Source organism: Hyaena hyaena, unplaced genomic scaffold (assembly GCF_003009895.1).
Source record: "Hyaena hyaena isolate Hyena2069 unplaced genomic scaffold, ASM300989v1 scaffold_655, whole genome shotgun sequence".
In the NCBI taxonomy this organism is placed as follows: domain Eukaryota; kingdom Metazoa; phylum Chordata; class Mammalia; order Carnivora; family Hyaenidae; genus Hyaena; species Hyaena hyaena.
The window spans coordinates 457,968-479,889 of record NW_024081289.1 but is presented as its reverse complement, the minus strand read 5'-3'; the positions used below and the strand labels follow the sequence as shown (position 1 = coordinate 479,889).

General features: G+C 45.8%; 2 protein-coding genes across 3 annotated transcripts in view; one reads left to right on the top strand and one right to left on the bottom strand.

The window, feature by feature from the left end:
• RNF41 (ring finger protein 41) overlaps nucleotides 1–15,917 on the bottom strand; it is a 32,868-nt gene extending 16,951 nt beyond the window's left edge. Inside the window, exons 1-2 of the mRNA XM_039216821.1 lie at nucleotides 15,647–15,917; nucleotides 12,444–12,628 (exon numbers count right to left, since the gene is read on the bottom strand). The gene's annotated coding sequence lies outside the window, so the exon portion shown is untranslated. The remainder of the gene's footprint in view (nucleotides 1–12,443; nucleotides 12,629–15,646) is intronic.
• Nucleotides 15,918–16,221: 304 nt separating this feature from the next.
• On the top strand, nucleotides 16,222–21,777 carry NABP2 (nucleic acid binding protein 2). 2 transcript variants are annotated; one of them, XM_039216823.1, is made up of 7 exons: nucleotides 16,222–16,528; nucleotides 17,928–18,029; nucleotides 18,387–18,525; nucleotides 18,640–18,711; nucleotides 18,843–18,924; nucleotides 19,019–19,082; nucleotides 21,247–21,777. In XM_039216823.1, exons 2-7 carry the CDS (start codon nucleotides 17,951–17,953, stop codon nucleotides 21,444–21,446), a joined length of 636 nt encoding a protein of 211 aa, XP_039072754.1. In that variant the 5' UTR covers nucleotides 16,222–16,528; nucleotides 17,928–17,950; the 3' UTR covers nucleotides 21,447–21,777. The 2 variants fall into 2 exon arrangements, with proteins under 2 accessions (XP_039072754.1, XP_039072753.1); XM_039216822.1 differs by lacking the exon at nucleotides 16,222–16,528 and adding an exon at nucleotides 17,541–17,849.
• The last annotated feature ends 145 nt before the right edge of the window (nucleotides 21,778–21,922 follow it).

The window sequence follows — 21,922 nt, the reverse complement described above, 5'->3', positions numbered from 1 at the left end:
GTTAGCCCTAGTGTCTATAGCACTTTGGGAAGCTTCAGGGAAAAGTTCCTTTGCACAACTCGTAAGAACCCAATGATACCTGCAGGCTGGCTGTGCATGGCTGGCTACCCTAACCTATGCCCTCTACTGCTTCCTTCAGGCTCAGAGCCACTGCTCTCAGCAACTTATATGCACCCAGTCTGCTGCCCAGGGATTCATGCTTGCAGCTATCTTGCTGGGTCTGGATGCATATGCTATGAAGTCTCGATCCTGAGCTCGAAACCTGGCCATGATCTCCACAGAGATCGGGGCACATGGGTGGCTCAGTTTGTTAAACATCCGACTTTGGCTCTGGTGATTACCGGGTTCAAGCCCCATGTCGGGTTCTGCACTGACAGCTCAGAGCCTGGAGCCTGTTTCAGATTCTGTGTCTCCCTCGCTCTCTGCTCCTCCCCCACTCACGCTCTGTCTCTCTCTCAAAAATAAACTTAAAAATAGAAAGAAAGAAAAGAAAAGAAAAGAAAAGAAAAGAAAAGAAAAGAAAAGAAAAGAAAAGAAAAAGTTAGTTCCACAGAGATCATTCCCAATTCCTTCCCATCCCAGGAAGCAACCACTGGGCCTATCACCTGACTTATTCCCTCATCTCCCCTGATAAGCCCCTGTGTCAGCAAGGGAGAAGTGGTCAATTGTGTAACCTAAAGATGCTTTTTCAGGAATTCAGTTTGGGTGTTGCATACTTCTATTTGTGTCCCACTTTCTCCACTTCCTACTTAATAAACTGATCCTCTTGTTTAAAAAAAAAAAAAAAGAAGAAGAAAAGAAAAAAAACAATTCTGAGGATGTGCGACCAGATACCTGGGCAAAGTGTGGTTACGTGCAGCTAGGAAGCACTGTGAAGAGCAGACGTAGTGCAGCATGGAAGTGGGAGCCAGACTGCAGTGGTTCCGAGTGAACAAGAGGGGAGGCAGCAGGGCAGGGGCTGAAGAAAATTCTGTCAAAAGCTTGATTTCAGAGGAAGGGAAAGACAACTTCCTGGAGGAGGACAGAAGGTGGAGAAGTGGGTTGTGTGGAGGTGTTTTTCCTTCCAATGAGAAAGACCCGTGGATGTTCATGTACCGACAGGGAAGTGCTAGTGAAGAAAGAGAAGTAAAGACAGGAGAGAATTTGGTCACTGAGGCAGGGGTAGGCAGGAGATCCGGAAATGTGTTAAACAGGAAGAGGGACACCTCTGAAGCAGGAAGGAAGAATGGTACAAAAAGCAGTCCAGATCAGTTCTCAAAAATCGTACCAGTAAACTTTACATGTATTTATAAATAACCCATACATTAAGAGGCCAGAAAGAATCACCAAAACATTACCAGTGGTTCTACTTGGGTGTGGGACTAAGGATGTTTTTCATCTACTTTTAGTACAAATACTTTAGTAGATACACATTTTTAAAGTTGTAATTCAATTTTAAGCAGTCTTCTATATTACACATACTTTACCTGTAATATATATAATATAAAGTATATATATACTATATAATATATATATAAGTGTATATATACTTTTTAAATTTAGAAATTACCCGAGACTAAAAAATACAGGAATGCTTTTACTTTAAAAAAAAAATTTTTTTTATAGTTTATTTTTGAGAGAGACAGAGCATGAGCAGGGGAGGGTCAGAGAGAGGAAGAGACACAGAATCCCAAAAAGGCTCCAGGCTCTGAGCTGCCAGCACAGAACCTGATGCGGGGCTCGAACCCACAAACTGCGAGACCACGACCTGAGCTGAAGCTGGACACTTAACTGATTGAGCCACCCGGGTGCCCCGCTTTTACTTTTGAAGTATAGAAATAATAGACAGAATTTGATCATACCCAGAATTTCTCCCATGGACCTGGTTAAGAGTCTTATGTTTGCCCTTAGAGTTAGAATGGACTGGAAGAGACCATCGGGTTTAACATCCAGGGCAGGAATCCTCACCACAGCACCCAACAGTCAATCACCCTGTGCTTAGACACTCCTGGGAAAGGTCAAGATAGGGTGCAGCAATAGCAGAGGTGAGAAATACCTAGCCCAGACTCATTTTTGTCATAGCATTCTAGAATGCCTGTCCCTCTAGAACAAGGTATCCAGAGCTCCACATGTGGGTTGACCAATATGGGCACAGAAGGACTATTCCCACCTTTCTTCTCTACTGTAATCAATACAACCTAAGACTTATTAGTCTGTTCTGGATAAAAGCTACTGCCACTCTGTTAGTCCAGACAAACACACAGAGTTGGGAGGATGAGGGACAAGAAAAAAAGTCAAGAAGAGGAGGTACCTGAGGTGCCTCTATAGGATAGACAAAAATATCCCCAAATATCTGTAATTCATTTGTTCAACTGCTGATTTTACAATATCTAATTGAATATTTAAATAAATTATAATTTGGTTTCTCTACAATATCTGTAACATTAATCAGAGGGGGGAAAAAAGCATTGCTGCCTTTATAATGCACCAGGTAAGGGGCACCTGCATAGCTCAGTTGGTTGAGCCTCCAACTTCGGTTCAGGTCATGCTATGCCCTTTCCTCATTCACACCCTCTCTTTCTCTCTCTCAAAAATAAACATTAAAATTTTTTAAATACATAAATAATAAAATGCACCAGGTATGGGAGTGTCTGAGTAGCTTAGTCAGTTAAGCATCCAATTCTTGATTTTGGCTCAGGTCATGATCCCAGGATTGAGCCCCAAGTCAGGCTCCATGCTTAGCATAGAACCTGCTTAAGATTCTCCCTCTCAATCTCTCTCTCTCTCTCTCTGTGCTCGTCCCCCAACCCCACTTGCTTGCTCACTGTCTCTAAAAAAAAATAATAAAAAGCACCACATATGAAGACTGCCAAGATACACTGTTAAGAAAAACAAAACAAAACAACAAGGTACAGAATAGTGTATGTAAAGTTTATTTATTTTTGAGAGACAGACAGAGCATGAGCAGGGGATAGGCAGAGAGAGAGAGAGGGGCACCTGTGTGGCTCAGTTGGTTAAGCATCTGATTTCAGCTCAGGTCATGATCTCATGGTTCATGGGTTCGAGCCTCGCGTCCGGCTCTATGCTGACCGCTAGCTCAGAGCCTGGAGCCTGTTTCAGATTCTGTGTCTCCCTCTTTCTCTCTGACCCTCCCCTGCTCACGCTATCTCTCTTGCTCTCTCTCAGAAATAAATAAAACATTTAAAAAAGAGAGAGAGAGAGAGAGAGAGGGACGCCTGGGTGGCTCAGTCGGTTGGGCGTCCGACTTCAGCTCAGGTCATGATCTCGCAGTTCATGGGTTCGAGCTCCATGTCGGGCTCTGTGCTGACAGCTAGCTCAGAGCCTGGAGCCTGTTTCAGATTCTGGGTCTCCCTCTCTCTCTGACCCTCCCCTGCTCTTGTTGTCTCTCTCTCTCAGAAATAAATTTAAAAAAATTTTTTTAAATAATAAAAAAAAATAATAATAAAAAGAGAGAGAGACAGACAGACAGACAGACAGAATCTGAAGCAGGCTCCAGGCTCTGAGCTGTCAGCACAGAGCCCAACATGGGGCTCAAACTCATGAGCCGTGAGATTATGACCTGAGCTGAAGTCGGCCGCTAAACTGACTGAGCCACCTAGGAGCCCCATACATGTCTTAATAACATAACATATATAAAATGTCATATACTATATAGTTAGGTCTGGAAAAAAGGTACTCTTGCAAGAAAAGCTTGATCAAATTGAATTACAACAAAAGAAGCAGGTAATGGGGGTGATGGGTAAAATCGGTGAAGGAGATTAAAAGGTACAAACTTCCAATTATAAAGCAAGTCATGGGGACAGAAGTATACACAGGGAATATAGTCAACAATATTGTAATAATGTTGCATGGTGACTACACTTATGGTGGTAAGCAATGAGACAGAACTGTCAAATCACTGTTATACATCTGAAAATAATATTATATGTCATATACTTCACTAATAAAAATGTTTAAAAATGTTAACGTTTATTTATTTTATTTTTGAGAGACTGACACAGAGTGTGAGAGGGGGAGAGGCAGAGAGGGAGGGAGACACTGAATTTGAAGCAGGCTCCAAGCTGTCAGCAAAGAGCCCGATGTGGGGCCCAAACCCACGAACCATGAGATCATGAACTGAGCTGAAGTCAGTCGCTTGACCTAGTCTCCTTGAACCTAGGCGCCCCTAAAAATGTTTAAAAAGAACAACAACAAAAACACAGTAAATATCCCTATAAAGGATATACACTTTATCTAGGAATCCTACTTCTAGGAACTTAGTCTAAGGAAATAATTACAAGGGTGCAAAAACAATGTACTAGGTTGTCTCAGTGTTGTTCATAACAACAAAAAAATCCAGACCACAAATATCCAGAATTCCTTACATCTATAAAATGCAATACTGGAGATGCCTGGATGGCTCAGTGGATTAAGCATCCAACTTCGGCTCAGATCATGATCTCACAGTTCATGGGTTCAAGCCCTACGTTGGGCTCTGTGCTAAGGGCTCAGAGCCTGGAGCCTGCTTCGGATTCTGTATCTCCCTCTCTCTCTGACCCTTCCCTGCTCATGCTGCCTCTCTCTCTCAGAAATAAATAAAACATTTAAAAAAAAAATGCAATACCAAGAGGGATGCCTGGGTTGCTCAGTTGGTTAGGCATCTGACTTCGGCTCAGGTCATGATCTCACAGTTCATGGGTTCGAGCCCCGCATCAGGCTCCATGCTGACAGCTTGGAGCCTGGAGCCTGCTTCAGATTCTGTGTCTCCCTCTCTCTCTCTGTCCCTCCCCTGCTCTCACTGTCTCTCTCTCTCAAAAGTAAATAAACATTAAAAAAAAAAAAGAGATTAAAATAATCCAATACCAGGAGACATTAATATGATTTAAATATATTGTTTATTAATGATTTATTTAAATTACTTAAATATACTTAGTATATATCTTATAGATATCTTACTATACATTTATATAACAAAATGACATATTTATGCATATATGACGGTGCCATTTTTGGTAAAAACTATATTATGTGTGTACACATCTATACTGGAGAGTTTCTAGAAGGATAAAGAAAAGCTGTCTCTAAGTGTATTACTTTAGTACTTTTTTTAAATGTATTTTTTTTAATGTTGTTATTTATTTTTGAGAGAGAGTGTGCAAGTGAGCAGGGAAGGGGCAGAGACAGAGACACAAAATCTGAAGCAGGCTCCAGGCTCTGAGCTGTCAACACAAAGCCCAATGCACGGCTCAAATCCATGAACTGCGAGATCATGACCTGAGCTGAAGTCAGAAGCTTAACTGACTAAGCCACCCAGGCGCCCCAGAAAAGTTTATTTAGACAGAGACAGAGTGCACCCATGTAGCTGAGGGACAGAGAGAGAGGGAGAGAGAATCCTTAGCAGGCTCTGCACTGCCAGCACAGAGCCTAAGGTGGGGCTCAAACCCACAATCAAGAAGAGATCACAGCCAGCCAAAAACCAAGAGTCAGACACTCAACTGAGCCACCCGGGGGCCCCAGTATTATTAAGATTTTATTTTTAAGGGGGCACCTGGGTGGCTTAGTGGGTTGAGCATCCGATCTCGGTTCAGGTCATGATCTCACCATTTGTGAGTTCAAGCCCCACATCGGGCTTCATGCTGACAGGGCCTGCTCCGTATTCTGTGTCTCCTACTCTCTCTGCCCCTCCCACACTCATGTGCACTTTTTCTCTAAAAAATAAGTAAACATTAAAAAAAATTTTTTTTGTTAAATAAATGTTTATTTTTGAGAGAGAGCAGGCCTGTCGGGGGGGAGGGGCAGAGAAAGGCAGGGGACAGAGGATCCAAAGTAGGTTGGGGCTTGAATTCACAGAACTGTGAGATCATGACTTGAGCTGAAGTCGGAAGCTTAACTGATTGAGCCACACCGTGTCCCTGCTAGAAATTATTCTAAGCATTTCTTGTATATTAACTCATCCAATTCCTACAACTCTATGAGTTATCCTATGAGGTCGGGACTGATATTATCCACATTTTATAGATAAGTAACAGATGCACAAAGGTTAAAAAGCTTCTCCAAAATCATACAGCTAACAAGTGGTGGAGCCAGATTCAAACCCAGGCAGACTGGCTCCAGAGTCAAACCACTGCTAGGCTGCCTCCCAATTTGAAAACTTCAAGTTGCAAAATGTATGTTTTATGAATAGTATGGTCCCATTTCTTTTTTAATTTTAGAGAAAGAGAGCGCAGGAGAGAGGGGCAAAGGAGGGGGGGTGGAGAGAGAGAGAGAGAGAGAGAGAGAGAGAGAGAGAGAATCTCAAGCAGGCTTCATGTTCGGCAAGAAGCCAAACACAGGGCTCGATCCTATAACCCTGGAATCATGACCTGAGCTGAAATCAAGAGTCAGATGCTCAATGACTGAGCCACCCAGGTGCCCTGGGTTTCATTTATATAAAAACAATTTAAAAAATAAAAATTAGGGACACCTGGCTCAGAGTGAACTTAAAAACCTTTAAAAAATAAAAAATAAAACTTAATTATGTGTATTGTACACATTTTTTAAACATCTTTTAATTTTTTTTAGGTTTATTTATTTTGAGAGAGAATGTGTGCATGTGAGCACTTGAGCAAGGGAGGGGCAGAGAGAGAGAGAATCCCAAGCAGGTTCCTTGCTATCAGTGCAGAGTCCAATGTGGGGCTCGAACTCACAAACCATTTGATCATGACCTGAGTTGCAATCAAAGGCTGGACACTTAACCAACTCAGCCACTCAGGCTCCTTTAACATTTATTTTTGAGAGAAGGAGGCTCCGCACTGACAGTAGGGAGCCTGATTCAGAAGCTCAAACTCAAGAACCACAAGATCATGACCCGAGCCAAAGTCAGACACTTACCTGACTAAGCTACCCAGGCACCCCTATTGTACACATTAAAAAATTTAAATGCTAAGAGGAGTGCCTGGGTGGCTCAGTAGGTTGAGCCACCAACTCTTGATTTCGGCTCAGGTCATGATCTCACAGTTTGTGAGTTTGAGCCCTGTGTCAGGGTCTCTTATGGTTTGCCTTTCTCTCTGCTTTTATCTTATTTTTCCTTCCCTTCCTCTTTTTTCAACTGTTTTTTTTCTTTTTTTTTATTAAAATTTTTTTTAATGTTTTATTTATTTCTGAGAGAGAGAGGGTGAGTGTGAGCAGGGGAGGGTCAGAGAGATGGAGATACAGAGATGAAGCCTGAAACAGGCTCCAGGCTCTAAGCTACCTGTCAGCACAGAGCCCAACACGGGGCTCGAACCCACAATCTGCAAGATCATAACCTGCGCGGAAGACGGTCGCTTAACCAACTAAGCCACCCAGGCGCCCCTCAACTGTTTTGTTTCTTAAAGTCCACATATGAGTGAAGTCATATAATATGTATCTTTCTCTTATTTCACTTAGCATAATATATTCTAGCTCCAACCACGTTGCTGCCAATGGCAAGATTTCATTCTTTTTTCCTTTTAAGTTTTTTTTAATTAAAAATATTTCTTTTTAATGTTTAGTTATTTTTCAGAGAGAGAGCGAGCGAGCACTGGAGGAACAGAGAGGGAGACACAGAATCCAAAGCAGGCTCCAGACACAGAGCCCAACATGGGGCTTGAAACCACAAACCAGGAGATTATGACCTGAGCCAAAGTCAGAGGCTTAACCAACTGAGCCACCCAGGCACCCTTTTATTTATTTATTTTGAGAGAGAAACCAGAAGCAGGGGAGGGGACAGAGAGAGAAGGGGAGAGAAAGAGAATCTCAAGCGAGCTCCGCACCATCAGCACAGAGCCCAATGTGGGGCTTGATCCCATGACTGTGATATCATGACGTAAGCTGAAGTTGGACACTTAGCTGTCTGAGCCACCCAGGCACCCCAGGATTTCATTTCTTTTTGATCGCCAATTAATATTCCATTGTATTTATATACTACATCAGCTTTATCCATTCATCAGGTGATGGACATTTGGGCTCTTTCCATACTTTGGCTATTGTTGATAGTGCTGCTATAAACACTGAGGTGCATGTACCCATTTGAATCAGCATTTTATAGCCTCTGAATAAATACCTAGTTGCACTTTCATTTTATCTTTTTTTTTAAAGTTTTTTTTAAAATGTTTTTTATTTATTTCTGAGAGAGAGAGACAGCATGAGCAGGGGAGGGTCAGAGAGAGAGGGAAACACAGAATCTGAAGCAGGCTCTAGGCTCTGAGCTAGCTATCAGCACAGAGCCCAATGCAGGGCTCAACCCACGAACCATGTGATCATGACCTGAGCTGAAGTCGGACGCTTAACCAACTAAGCCACCCAGGTGCCCCTACCTTTTTTTTTTTTTAAAAAAAAACCTTTTTTAAAAATGTTTATTTGGGGCGCCTGGGTGGCTCAGTCGATTAAGCTTCCGACTTCAGCTCAGATCATGATCTCACGGTTTGTGGGTTTGAGCCCCATGTCAGGCTCTGTGCTGACNTGGGGCGCCTGGGTGGCTCAGTCGATTAAGCTTCCGACTTCAGCTCAGGTCATGATCTCACGGTTTGTGGGTTTGAGCCCCATGTCAGGCTCTGTGCTGACAGCTAGCTCAGAGCTTAGAGCCTGGAGCCTGTTTCAGATTCTGTGTCTCCCTCTCTCTCTGACCCTCCCCTGCTCACGTTGTCTCTCTCGCTCAGAAATTAAAAAAAAAAAAAAAAAAATGTTTATTTATTTTTTAGAGAGAGAGCGAGTGAGCAGGGGAGGGGCAGAGAGAGAGGGAGACACAGAATCCGAAGCAGGCTCCAGATTCTGAGCTGTCAGCACAGAGTCTGACATGGGACTCAAACCCATGAACTATGAGATCATGAGCTGAGCTGAAGTTAGGTACTTAAACTGACTAAACCACCCAGGCACCCCTGCACTTTCATTTTACATTAATGCTAACAATATTGTCTCAAGGAGGAATACAAATTCTGAAACTTACCTTAATGGGGTCTCAGATCTCATATCCCAAAATAAACAGAACAGAACTTGCCTCTGTTGGCAATCGATGGCCAGAGCGCATGGGAAACCATGAGTCAGGGTTAGGAGCTACAAGGTTACCACCAAAAAGTCAGGGTTTACAAAGCTCTACGGAGATGGTGGGCACTGTTCTATCTAAATCAAAAGCCCCTTTGTGTGCTTAAGAGAGTCTCCTGTTTTATCCACTCTTACACAACTGCATTCTTTCAGGGCTGCAGTCTCAAGAATTAAGGGGAAATTTAGATTTCTCATCTGATGGGGTATTCCCTATTTGTCATTTATGGGAAACAAACGTCATATACAACCTTGGAAGCCAGCTCCTTGCCCTGCCCCCACGCAGATAATCAAGCTGATGAGCTAGGCTCCTTGATTATTCCTCTCCCCTCCGGAACTCTCCATACGGCTATGAGGGTGTCATAGGGGCAGGTTATCATTCCAAGGGGAATGCCCCACAAGAACTCAACTGCTCACTGCCCTGGAGGCAGAAGCCTTAATAAAACTGAAACCACAAGGACCTCAAGAGTCACAGCCAGTGACCACAGCCACTGGGAAGCACAGTTTTCTGATTATTCTCCATGAGCTGTAGAACAAAAAGAGGCCTTGGAAGGTTTCACTCAAATTGGGAAGCTGAACTAAAGCAGCACTGAGGTGACTGGCCCTTCAGGCTTATAGAAGTTTGGCCAACCTCCCTAATTTGAACATCCTGAGGACTGCATTCCCAGCCTTCTTTTCTATAGGCCAAACTCAGTGTTACGTTACTTTATTTCCGTACTGTTACACTGGGTCTCTCTATTTAGTCCTGGTCGGTATTATTATAAAAATCCAACAGCTTTCTCACATCCCTTTCTATATCCTTTTAACCTGCTGTTGCAGTTGTTTCCTCTGGTCTACCTCTGGAGAGAGTTAGGAATTCAAAACAGACTGTTCCTAAAGGAACCTGAACATTTGGCCTCCTTTATTCAGGGCTTCTTGAACCCATGTACAGACGTGGAAACCATGCACATTGTCTCTCTCTTTCTGTCACACGCGTGTGTGCGCCCACACACACACACAAAGATATATATCAGAGAAGTCACTCTAAGTATAATTCATATTTTAGAGTCACAGGGCATGCTGTCACCAATCCTTGGCAAAAGCAGAAGGGTAAAAGCCAGGTAGGTATATGTACTGTAGACTCGCTTCTACCAATTCTCCCTTCCCCCTGCCCTGACTACAACAGACGTGCAGAGGCTGAGGATTCTCCAGCCCCAATTACTACAAACCACCAGACACATGGCTAGAGGGCCCCATAACCAGCTCCAGTGTAAGGAAACAGGTAATTTCTAGGAATTTCAATCTAGTGAATAAAATTAACTGGTAAAAGGTCTTACATTTTGTTACAAACCTTCCGTCTCTCAGTGAATGGAAAAAAAGGACACTGAGCTGGGAATCCAGAAACCTGAGACTCAGTTCTAGCTCCATAAGTGACCAAATGTGTGACCTTGGGCAAGTTACTTAACCTCTCTGGGCCTCAGTTTCCAAACTTCACAAAAAATGAAGCATCTAGGGCTATATAAGTTCTAAGGTGCTCTACAAATTACATGATTCTGAGGTTGAGCATATAAAACAAAAATATCTAAATTAGAGGGTAGGGGCACCTGGATGGCTCAGTAGGTTGAATATCCAACTTCGGCTCGGGTCACGATCTCATGCTTCGTGGGTTTGAGCCCCAGGTCAGGCTCTGTGCTGACACCCCGGAGCCTGGAACCTTTGCCTCCTGTGTCAGATTCTGTGTCTCCCTCTCTCTGTTCCTCTTCCATTCGTGTTCTCTCTCTCTCTCAAAAATAAATACACATCAAAAAATATATACTTAAAAAAAATAAATTTGGGGGTAATTACGTTATAGAAGGTGCCCTGGCCTATCACTAATTGACCTTCCTCTCTGCAGGCAACTTAACTTAAAAAAATTTTTTTTAAGTTTATTTATTTTTGGAGAGAGAGTATATGAACAGGGGAGGGGCAGAAAGAAAGAGAAAGAGGAGGGGGGAGGAGAGACAATATCCCAAGCAGGCTCCACACTGTCAGTGCAGAGCTCAATGTGGGGCCTGAACTCATGAACCATGAGATAATGACCTGAGCTGAAATCAGAGTGGGACTGCTAAATCCACTGAGCCACCGACGTGTACCCCCACCCCTTAAAAATTTTTAATGTTTATTTATTTCTCAGAGGGAGGGAGAGACACAGAGCATGTGTGGGGGAGGGGCAGAGAGAGGGACACACATAGAATCGGAAGCAGGCTCCAGGCTCTGAGCTGTCAGCACAAAGCCGGATGCAGCGCTCAAACAGGCTCAAACTCATGAACTGAGAGATTATGACCTGAGCCGAAGACAGATACTTAAGGAACTGAGTCACTCAGGTGCCCCGCCTTTTTTTTTTTTTTAACGTTTATTTATTTTTGAGAAAGAGAGAGAAAGCACATACATGGGACAGCAGAAAGGGGGGAGACAGAGAATCCAAAGTGGCCTCCACACTGACAGCAAACAGCCAAATACAGGGCTTGAACCCACCAACTGTGACATCATGACCTGAGCCGAAGTCCTACATTTAACCGACTGAGCCCACCCAGGCGCCTCAACTTTCTTGACTTTTTAAGTGAAAGGAAGTGGTCTTTTCTCTCTAAGCAGCAGAGTCCTTAGACTGCAGTCACTCCTCCTCTTAGAGAAATTACTTCTGAGGAACTCAATTTCCTCACGTGTGAGATGAGGGGTTAGGCTACATTGTCCCACAGGTTCTTTAATTCTAGAATGCTGTGAGCCATACTAGATTTACCACAGTGGGGGGAGGGGAGGGGTTGGTTGATTTATTTTTTTTCTTTTAGTCAACTCTATGCCCAACGTGGGGCTTGAACTCATGATCCCAAAATGAAGAATCCCCTGAGATCAAGAGTCACATGGTCTACTGACTTGAGCCAGCCATGCACCCCATCACAAGGGATTTTAAAATTAAAATTCCTTTGGTATATTTTAATTGGTTCAATTTACAAAAGAATCCAGAGGGCACACTTGAAGGGAGATCTACCAGGCCTCAAAGGCCAGCAAGGACCTCCCACTCAGTCACCAGCACTATTTGTGTGGTTGCCCCAAACCTCATCTTCATCCTCCATACACAGCCCCCTTGCCAAAAGAGACACATGTGAAAAAGACACATGTAAAAAATACAAGGACACAATCCTTGTCCTCAAACTAAGGTTCAGGCTTGAACCCAATGAGTATACAAGATATAAAACACATAAAAAACATAAAATTTACTACGCAATTTTCCAAGTGAAAGTTAATGGTTACTGTAAGACATAAATAGGCAAAGAACAGACTGATGTGGGTTAATCACAGAAAGCTTTATGCAGAAGGATTTCAAGAATCAGGTTTTCGAAAACAGAGGGAACCCAGATAGGATGAAAAGAGACCTGAATTCTGGAATGGGATTCTGAATCAAAGCTCTTTACCTTCCAAGTGTTGGGGGGTAGGCTCCCTGTTTACAAGGCTCCAACCCCCTGATGCCTCCACTCAGTGCCACTCAGGAGACGCTCCCAGTAACCCATCTTGTTGGCTATTCTCCGACTGAGTCTTCCTTCCTAGTGACAAGCTCCATCGTCAAGGGGATGGATGTGATGTCACAATCAGGAGCACTCTATTAATAGGAACAAGGAAGAAAAAGGTGAGTCAGGGGAACTACCACCACTTGGCTGTGAGACTAGACAGACTTGGATCTGGCAGTTCATTGAGGAGGAGACCTTCCTTCCCATGAAAGCCTACAGGTTTCAGAGCTGAGGACACAGCACTAACTTCTAAGGATCGAGTTCACTGGCTAAGGAATCACATGCACACAGTCCAGGAGATTCAAACCTAGCTGAGAGAGGCCGAGAAAAGGAAAAGAAAAAAAATAAAGAAGAAGCACCATTTGAGACAGAAAGATTCTCTTATTCGGTGCACACAACCACAAAAAAATGTCAATGATTCCAGATCTGTGGCTATACAACACAGAGGTCAACACCTTACATGCACAGTATGATGCTTTTATGTTTCCCAAATGCTTTCACATAAATTACCGAATTCATCTAAAAAGAATGCTAATCCTGCCCTCCAACCGGAAAATACTATTTCATAAGAAGATACTCAAGAATGTTCATACAGGTGTGATTCTACTTCCCAAGTCAGAAAATATTCTTTTTTTTTTTTTTTACAAATAGTTTATTGTCAAATTAGTTTCCACATAACACTCAGTGCTCATCCCCACAAGTGTCCTCCTCCATGCCCCTCCCCCCTCCCCCCCACATCCATCAGTCCTCAGTTTTTGTCAGCATTCAAGAGTCTCTCATGGTTTGCCTCTCTCCCTTTCCCCCACCATTTCCGCCCTTCTTCTCCCCTTTGTTCCTCAGTTAAGTTCCTCCTAATCCTCCTATACGTGCAAACATATGATATTTGTCCTTCTCTGCCTGCAGAAAACGTTCTTGAGGGGATCAGTCTTCATTAAAAGGGGTGGGGGCCAAGGGGGTGCCTGGGTGGCTCAGTGGGTTAAGTGTCTGACTTCAGCTCAGGTCATGATCTCGAGGTTCATGGGCTCAAGCTCCGTGTCAGGCTCTGTGCTGACAGCTCGGGGCCTGGAGCCTGCTTCAGATTCTGTGTCTCCCTCTGTTTCTGCCCCTCCCTTACTTGCTTTCTCTCTCTCTTTCTCAAAAATAAACACTTAAAAACAATTTTTTTTAAAGAAAAGGCAGTGAAACAGGAAATTGTTCCAGATTAGGCAACTGGAAAGACTAGAGGTAGCAGTATTATTATTAGGCAGACTAGACTCTCATTACTAAAAGAATGGGACCAAGTAAAGGAGGACAAGGCTTCAGATGAAAGGTGCTGAGAGATCTACTCAATACTACACAGGAGCATAGCAACTATTCCAACTCCTCTCCTCACCATCACCGGGCTATCAATAGACTAAGGGCTGTGCTACAAAGGAATAGGATGATGATAATTTTTATACATAAAACTGAGACTATTTCATCTTCTGAGTCTGGCACACACGCTCATTAGTTTACTATGCTAATCAGCCACAAAACATCTTAGCGTGGCATTTTTAAACTAACACAGAGATAAACATGCAATGCCAGACACACTTTCTCTTTGGGGGCTTGGGGGTAGGAGTTGTTTCTCCCTCATCCATAACACAGAGGGGAGTATAACGCTGCTTCCATTTTGACAACCCCCTATTGCCCAACAGCCTGATAGATGCACCTGTACTTCACGCAATGCTTCCACAAACCACTGCTGTTGGCTACGCTCAGTCTTCTACTGACAAGCTCCAGACTCAGAAACCAAACTGTTACCCACACTAGGAAAAACAAAAAGCAAAAACCAATCTTACTTTGATGCTCCCTTAGCCAGAACAAAACAGGATTTTTCAACTGAGAGGAGGACCAGGAGTCATGAGACTTGGGTTCTGGTCCCAGCTCTCCCAACTGTATGACTTTAAACAAGCCATGTATCCCTTCTGTAGTATTTAATGTCTTCACCCAACAAGTAGGGAAGATACGTTATCTACCTTATATGTCGTACTGGAAAATCAAAGACATAATAAATGTGAAAACATACTGAACACAGCTATATTTCAGGTAAGGTATTTGTAGTATGCAAAACAAATTTAGAATACTGAAGGCAGGTAAGGAAATGCTTGAAAGAAGCGTGTTCCTTTTTAATTACTAGGAACCAGGCCCGCCACAAAGTCGGCTGGACACACAGGGTAGTAACACTATCACATCACTCAGATTCCCTACCACTAGTCTACCCCATTCCTATCTGGGGGGAAACTAGCAGCCAGCAACACTATCAGCTTCTTGTCCTATTGTCAGACTCTAAAACCACCTGTATAGGAAGTGATTAGAATGTCACTATCACAGCCCGGTCCCCATGAACAGTGGGTCCTTAACAGCCACATTTGCGATTAGGGGGAATGAAGTCAGTTTCTGAATGGGGAAGATGTCTGTCAGTCCCTCAAGCAAAACACTCTCACTTCTCTTAGCTTTCTGCTGCTTCTCCAGCCCCCTCCTCCCCAATCCCCAATTTCGCAGAGTTCTGAGTTGAGGAAGGCTTTCTGGTGAGTAAAGTCTCCGTAAAGGGCCTGGCTGCGAACCCAAGGAAGGGATGTAAGGAATGTGAGATTCTTTCACGGAGGGATGAGGGGGGGAGAGGGAGGGGGGAAGGCATGGAGGAGGAAGACAAGGCTGCCAAAGACAAGGCACGGGAGAGGAGCCAAGCTATGGCGCTTCGGGGGCGGGGGTTCAGGTTCCGCCGCCCCTGCCCAGGCTGGCCCCCAGAATGCTTCCTTCCTCCCCCCCAACCCGTCATCACTGCCCATTTAAACATTACGATGTAACCCCAGGTCCGTTCTTCCCCGTCCTCCAGCCAGCCCAGACCCCTCCCGCACTTAAGGCTCCCCTACCCCAATGGACCTCCCCCGCAACCCACCCTCCAGCGCCCCTTTCTCACCTCCCGACTCCTCCCTATCCCTGCTCCTTTCCTCCATTTTTCATCTTTACTCCTATCCCTTCTCCTGACCTCTAATACCTTGAATCCCCGCCCCAATCCCGGTGGGACATCACCTCCTCCCCTCCCACACCCTCTTTTAGGTGGGAGCCGGCGCAGGCGCAGTACGCACCGCCCTGGAAGCGGTCTGGACTCTCCGCACCCCGGCCCGGTTGGAGCTGAGGCCGCAGCGGCCACGGGATAGCTCGGGTGCCGGGTCCCAGCCTTTCCTGGGAGGGGAAGGGGAAGGGGAAGGAGAGGAAATGTTCCAACCACTCGTCGCCGTGTGAGACGGATCCCTTGCCCCGCCCACTGCTGCTACGCAACCCGGCGGAATCTCGTCACCAAACTCCGCCTTTCAGTTTAACTCGGACCGAGACTAGTCGCCAACCAAAAGCGACCAACGAGGACGGAGGGTTAGCCGGGCCCCGTCTCTACACCGGAAATCTTTATGATCCCAACAAGGACTATATAGCCATTTGGGAGGGAGAACTCTATGTTCTTCCCAGCATGAATACTGGGGGCGGAGCCGAGGCTGGCTCCTGGGAGGCAGAGACTTCGCTTTGGAGAGGCGTACACGTCGCGTCTCTTAAAGTTGATGCGGCGAGGTGCGATATCGTCGCGAGGAGGCTGGCCTGCAGTGTGACCTGCCATCTGCTGTTTTCAGAGTGGTGGTCTGCATCTCGGAGTCTCCCGACAGTATGACTTATAAGTTACGGGAGTGGATACTGCGACCACCGGGTGGAGAATTGGAGTGTCTAACCGCAAAGCTTTGATCTAGGGGGCCCAACAGGTTCCTTGCCTATCTCTTAGCCGCACTTCTGTTGTATCTACGTTGGCTCTCCGGACACTCATAGAGTTCCCTGAAGCACCTAAGTGCAGGGAAGGGAGATTAAATGTCCCTCTTCCTGGGTTGTGCTTTGATTTCCTTAGGATACAACACCGTAGTTGGGTGTGGGCGGGAGAAACCTGGGGTCCGAGGAAAATCAAGGCGGAGCCTAAAGCGCTCTAGAAGGTAAGGAATTAATCAAGCCAAAGCATTACAATTACATGACCTCTTAAGCTAATCTGATATTAAACGGTATTTGTTATGGATAGTTGCAAAACAAATGGTAGTGCTTCGTACATATGTAATTGGTTTATACACAGCATTACAGAACTAGAACCTTTTGTTGATTTTCAAATAAGTCCCAGGGGGAACTAAAGGTTTGGGCCTCCTCTCGTTAAATTCTCTCGGGCCAGAGAGAGGAGGTGGGCGGGGCCTTGGGATCTAGTGAGGTAAGAGCCTAAGGAAGAGGTGTCTTTCAAACTCTGAGAGGGACTAATGCAAATGCTCTTCTCTGTGCCTCGGGTTACATTCTTCCAAAAAGGGTGTCTGGTGTGAAGTCCACTTTTTCCAAAACTCTTGACCGAGCTGGGTCGTGCATTATAAATGAGGACCCCAAATCAGGAATAAAGATGAGCTATAATTACAGCAGTGGGAAAAGAAAGTGTGTGCTAAGCACTGCTTTTTATGTAACTTATATTTTCTTGTCTGCAAAATGCAATTACATATTTAAGAATTGTCAAGAAAACAAGTGAAGTGCCGAGCCTGTTTCAGATTTTTGTCCACCGAATTCCAAAACCCCTGGTCCTTTCTCCAGCGTCATGTCTTAAAGAGAGACAAAATCTTAAGAGCTTTAGGTAATCCTCCCAGTCAAGCAAAGGAAAACCGAGGCTCGAGGCGCCTCCTGGTGGTCAATCTTTCTCCTGGCCAAGCCAACCATATACCAGGCTCCTTTAATAACTAAATTCCGCCCCTTTTGCGGCGCGTGAATCTTGGATCCCGGTTGGCTGGGCGGGGTCCGGCGGCTGGCGCGGGGTGCGCCGGGACAGTGCTGATTGGTCGGAGGCGGCCAGCCGGAAACTTCCGGGAATGTCCGTACTCCCGCGTTCCACCGGGCTGCATCCGGCGGCAGCGGGGCCTGTGGCTCCCCCTGCGGGCGGCTCCGCTGTGCGCACTGTCCGGCTGGCGGGCTGGGTGGGTGGTGGGCTGTGGGTGGGGGGAGGGGATGGACCGAGTCCTGGGTTGTCCGGATGAGGGTTCAGGAAGATTTGGCGAGTAAGATTCCATTCCTTGGGTCTGCACCAGTTTCCCTACCCCCGTTTCCGTCGGCTCCCCGACTTCTGGGCTTGAGACTGAAAGAGCATCCCAGGACGGGGCCTTCCAGTCCCAAAGCAGCCCATACAGGGACCCTCAAATTCTGATCTTGAAGTTAGAGACTCCTGAAGAAGTTGGTTTAGAACCTTTTAGAAGAATTAAAGGATTTGCGGCTGCCTGACCCCAGCCTAGTGTGGTAGGTAGGCCTTGGGAAGTGGAGCATGGGGGCGAAGACTCCAAGCCTTGAGCCTTCATTCCCCTTTCCCCCTTCTAGTGTAGTGCCGAGGCTCGGGCAGCATGACGACGGAGACCTTCGTGAAAGATATCAAGCCCGGGCTCAAGAATCTGAACCTCATCTTCATTGTGCTGGAGACAGGTGGCTATTCTGGGATGGTGGGACCCCTGCGCAGGGTTCCCAGGGTTGGGGAGGGGGAAGCAGGAGGGGAAAAGCACCACCTCCTCTCTTAACTAGCTATCTGGATGTCAGGGTGCACCCCGAGACGCTGTTTGCTCCCAATCTCCCTCCTAGACCCTGGCCTGGAGAGTTGTAGTCGAGTGTAGAGTAGATGGAACTCACCAGATCCAAGCCTCCAGCACCACTCAGGCTTCTTTCCACTCAAGGGCCATTTCCATGATGCTGTCTCTCCACTCCCCCTCACCCCACCCATATCTAGATCTTATCCCTCTGACCCTCTCTTCGCCCTCCACCCCAACATTTGTCTGTACCCTCCAGGCCGAGTGACCAAGACGAAGGACGGGCACGAGGTTCGGACCTGCAAAGTGGCTGACAAAACGGGCAGCATCAATATCTCTGTGTGGGACGACGTGGGCAATCTCATCCAGCCTGGAGACATCATTCGGCTCACCAAAGGGTAACTCCTGGTTATTCCTGGCTATCCAAGGCTAGTAACCGTCAAGGGGGTTAGAGTTAACAGTCCCTATTACTCTTCTGAGTACTCTGAGTCCTGCTTTTTGTGACCCCACAGGTACGCTTCAGTATTCAAAGGTTGTCTGACACTATACACTGGACGTGGGGGTGATCTGCAAAAGATTGGAGAGTAAGTGTTTTGGAGATTGGGATGCAGAAGCACCAAGCAGCATAAGGGTATCCGGTCCATGTCTTGTATCTGGACCTTTCTGAGGCCTCAGAGGCTGGGTCTGAGGCTTTAGCCAGTTTCTCCCTTTGCAGATTTTGTATGGTTTATTCTGAGGTTCCTAACTTCAGTGAGCCAAACCCAGAGTACAGTGCCCAGCAGGCACCCAATAAGACGGTGAGTCCCATGGCCTTGATGTGGGGAAGGAGGGCAGGTCCAGCCAAGAAGCATGGTAGGGAGCAAGGTCTGAGTATTTAATTTGTGTCTTCAGGTGCAGAACGACAGCAGCCCTACAGCTCCCCAGCCTACCACTGGACCCCCTGCTGTCTCTCCAGGTAAACCTGTTCCCTTCCCTCTACTGGTTCTCTCCCCAGCATGGAAAGATGCATTGCCATCATCCTTCTTCCCAGTTTCTCTTCTCTCCATGTATCCCCTTCTACCTAATTCTCCCAGTTCTTTTGCAAGTCTTATAGGGAAAAGATTTGGGGACCTGTTTTTTTGTTTTGTTTTGTTTTGTTTTTAATTTTTTTTGAGAGAGAGAGACAGCATGAGCAGGGGAGGGTCAGAGAGAGGGAGACACAGGATCTGAAGCAGACTCCAGGCTCTGAGCTGGCTGTCAGCACAGGGCCTGATGTGGGGCTCAAACCCACGAACCATGAGATCATGACCTGAGCTGAAGTCAGACGCTTAACGGACTGAGCCACCCAGGCGCCCCGTGGGGACCTGTTTCTATCACTGATAGAGCTCTGGCACTCTTTTGCCACTACCACTCAGGGACACAAATGAGAACAGTTTCTCCCCCAAGATTGTGCTCCTTCATTCAAACTTATTTCCCTCTGCTTCTCCTCTGGCAGGTCCTTGCCCCTTTCCCGTTGCCCTTTTGATTTGTTACATGGCTCTAACATGGATACATATGCCTTAACATGCAGTCTCCGCTGTACAGAGTTAGGGCACCAAGTAGTTTCCTTTTGGGAGTTATCACTCTTCTTGAAACTAAAGACCCTTCTAGCCCGTGGGCCTCAGGATTATGATTCTTCTGTCTCATATACTGCAAGACCCTGCTTTTTGGTCTTTTGCTTTTGGTTAGAATCACCCACCAACACCACCTCCTTTGTCCCCTGGCTTCTCTTTAGGAACCAGGTTTTCACTGCTCTTTTTCTCCTTCTGGGTCATCTTCTAGCTGACCCTACTACTGCCTGGGTATGTGGCTCTTCCTGCCTCTGATCTGTGACTTAGGTTTCTCCCTGTGACACTAGACTTCAGGCTGCTTCGCCCCTTGCTCAGTCTGTGTCTACATCCCCAGTTACCATGGTTTTCAGAATTGTTTGCGTCAGAACCACCAGGGTCATGGTTTTTTTGGAAACACCATAAAATAACATTTAATTCCATCATAAAAATCAGCATCCATATTTTCAACGAAAAGCGTGACTGTTCCATATGTCCAGGTCTCCATAACTATAATTTATAAAAAAAAAATATTTTAAATAAGGTACATTTAAGCCTGTTGGCTCCTAATACTCATTTGCCAGATGTTTGTTCATTTTGTTATCTGGTAACAGGTACAAAAGTCTTAATAAAAAGCATATCTGGCATAACATTACATTAACTCTCTGTATACTCCTAACTTTTTCTGTGAATTGAGGAAAAGGCATTATCTTTCCGTTTTGGCTATAGATATCTTAGTCTGGCGGAACAGCCTGGGTCCAAGCAGAGAGGTGGTTTGAGAATCACTAGCCTATGACTTCTACCCCATTTGGGGTTCACAGTACCCTCTGTATAGGAGAGGCAGGCCTCTGTCTTCATTTGACAAACAGATGAGGAATGCCAAGGAATAAAACACAGCACCTGCCTTAAGGAGCCTGTAGTCTATGAAGGAGATAGTCCTACAGATGATCACCCTGGTAGGGGTGAGGGTGGTGATGTACACAGTCGTTGGAGCTCAAGGAACTCATCTCACACACAAACGTGTAAAATATATACCAAAATGTTACTTATTATTTGGGGAGTGTGTGTAATTTTTTTTTTTTTTTTTTTGCTTATTCCTATCTATATTTTCCAAAATGAAAATGTATGTATCATTGTGATACCCACCACACTTTCTTTTTTTAAAGCTTCTTCTTACATTCTAACACAGAAGCTTTGGGCCCTAGGCCTTCCTATGCTTCTCCAGTTTTACAGAGACTTTTGATGAAGGGGCATTTTGTCAAGGTCCTTGAGCCTAGAACTAAATGGCGAATTCTAGGTCTGACCTCCATAATACAAAGAAGAGAAGAATATCACACTAGGAGTCCTGTCGCAACTTCCCAAATGATGGTTTGAGTCTTCTCAAGGCTCCATTTGTACAACCCCTGCTCTTTGCAACTGGTCCAGCTGGCCTGAGTATGCCACTGTGCTTGATGAAGACTGTGCTACTCTCTAGGGCACGGTGGGAGGCCTTGGGGAGGACCTCGCTCCTAAGTTTTCTAATTCCTGTGTTTCTTCCTCTTCTCCCACTACTAGCATCTGAGAACCAGAACGGGAATGGACTGAGTGCCCCACCAGGTCCTGGTGGTGGCTCACACCCACCTCACGCACCCTCGCACCCCCCCAGCACCCGAATTACACGAAGCCAGCCCAACCACACACCTGCCGGCCCTCCAGGGCCCTCCAGCAACCCTGTCAGTAACGGCAAAGAGACCCGGAGGAGCAGCAAGAGATAGCAAGACATTCTTCCTCCCTCTCCACCACCCACTATAACCCAAGTGTCTCCTAGAGAACACAGCCTTTTACTAGGCTGCTGGCTTGTGGGGGCCGGGGGTGGATAGGCAGCAGTATTTTAGCCAATGAATTTCACTGGAGGGGTGGTGAGCAGTGGCCTTATCCACCCTAAGCCCATGCTCCCTGCCTTGGCCAGCTAAAGCTGTCTGTCCCCTGGGATTCAAGGCCCTCTGCCCTCTTTCCTCTTAGAAACGACAGTCACAGTCTGTTTCTTGTGTGTGTGATGTGGAAATCAAATCAAACCCCTCCTTCCTAATAAATGTTACCACTCTATACTGGACTCCTTTGCTTTTTGTGGGAAAATGAGAAGTTAGCAGTCAGACATATGAAGAAAATGGGGGTGTCCCTAAGAGACAGAAGGAAGACAAGTTACAGGTAAAGAAGCCTAGGCAAAGCAGGCCTGCCCCTTTAAGGTAGT

What these genes read in the sequence shown, in the direction of transcription:
- NABP2 (XM_039216823.1), top strand. Translation starts at nt 17,951, where the DNA reads ATGACGACGGAGACCTTCGTGAAAGATATCAAGCCCGGGCTCAAGAAT. An exon ending in CTTCATTGTGCTGGAGACAG is followed by an intron (nt 18,030 to 18,386) that starts GTGGCTATTCTG and finishes TGTACCCTCCAG; the next exon opens with GCCGAGTGACCAAGACGAAG. An exon ending in AGCAGGCACCCAATAAGACG is followed by an intron (nt 18,925 to 19,018) that starts GTGAGTCCCATG and finishes TTGTGTCTTCAG; the next exon opens with GTGCAGAACGACAGCAGCCC.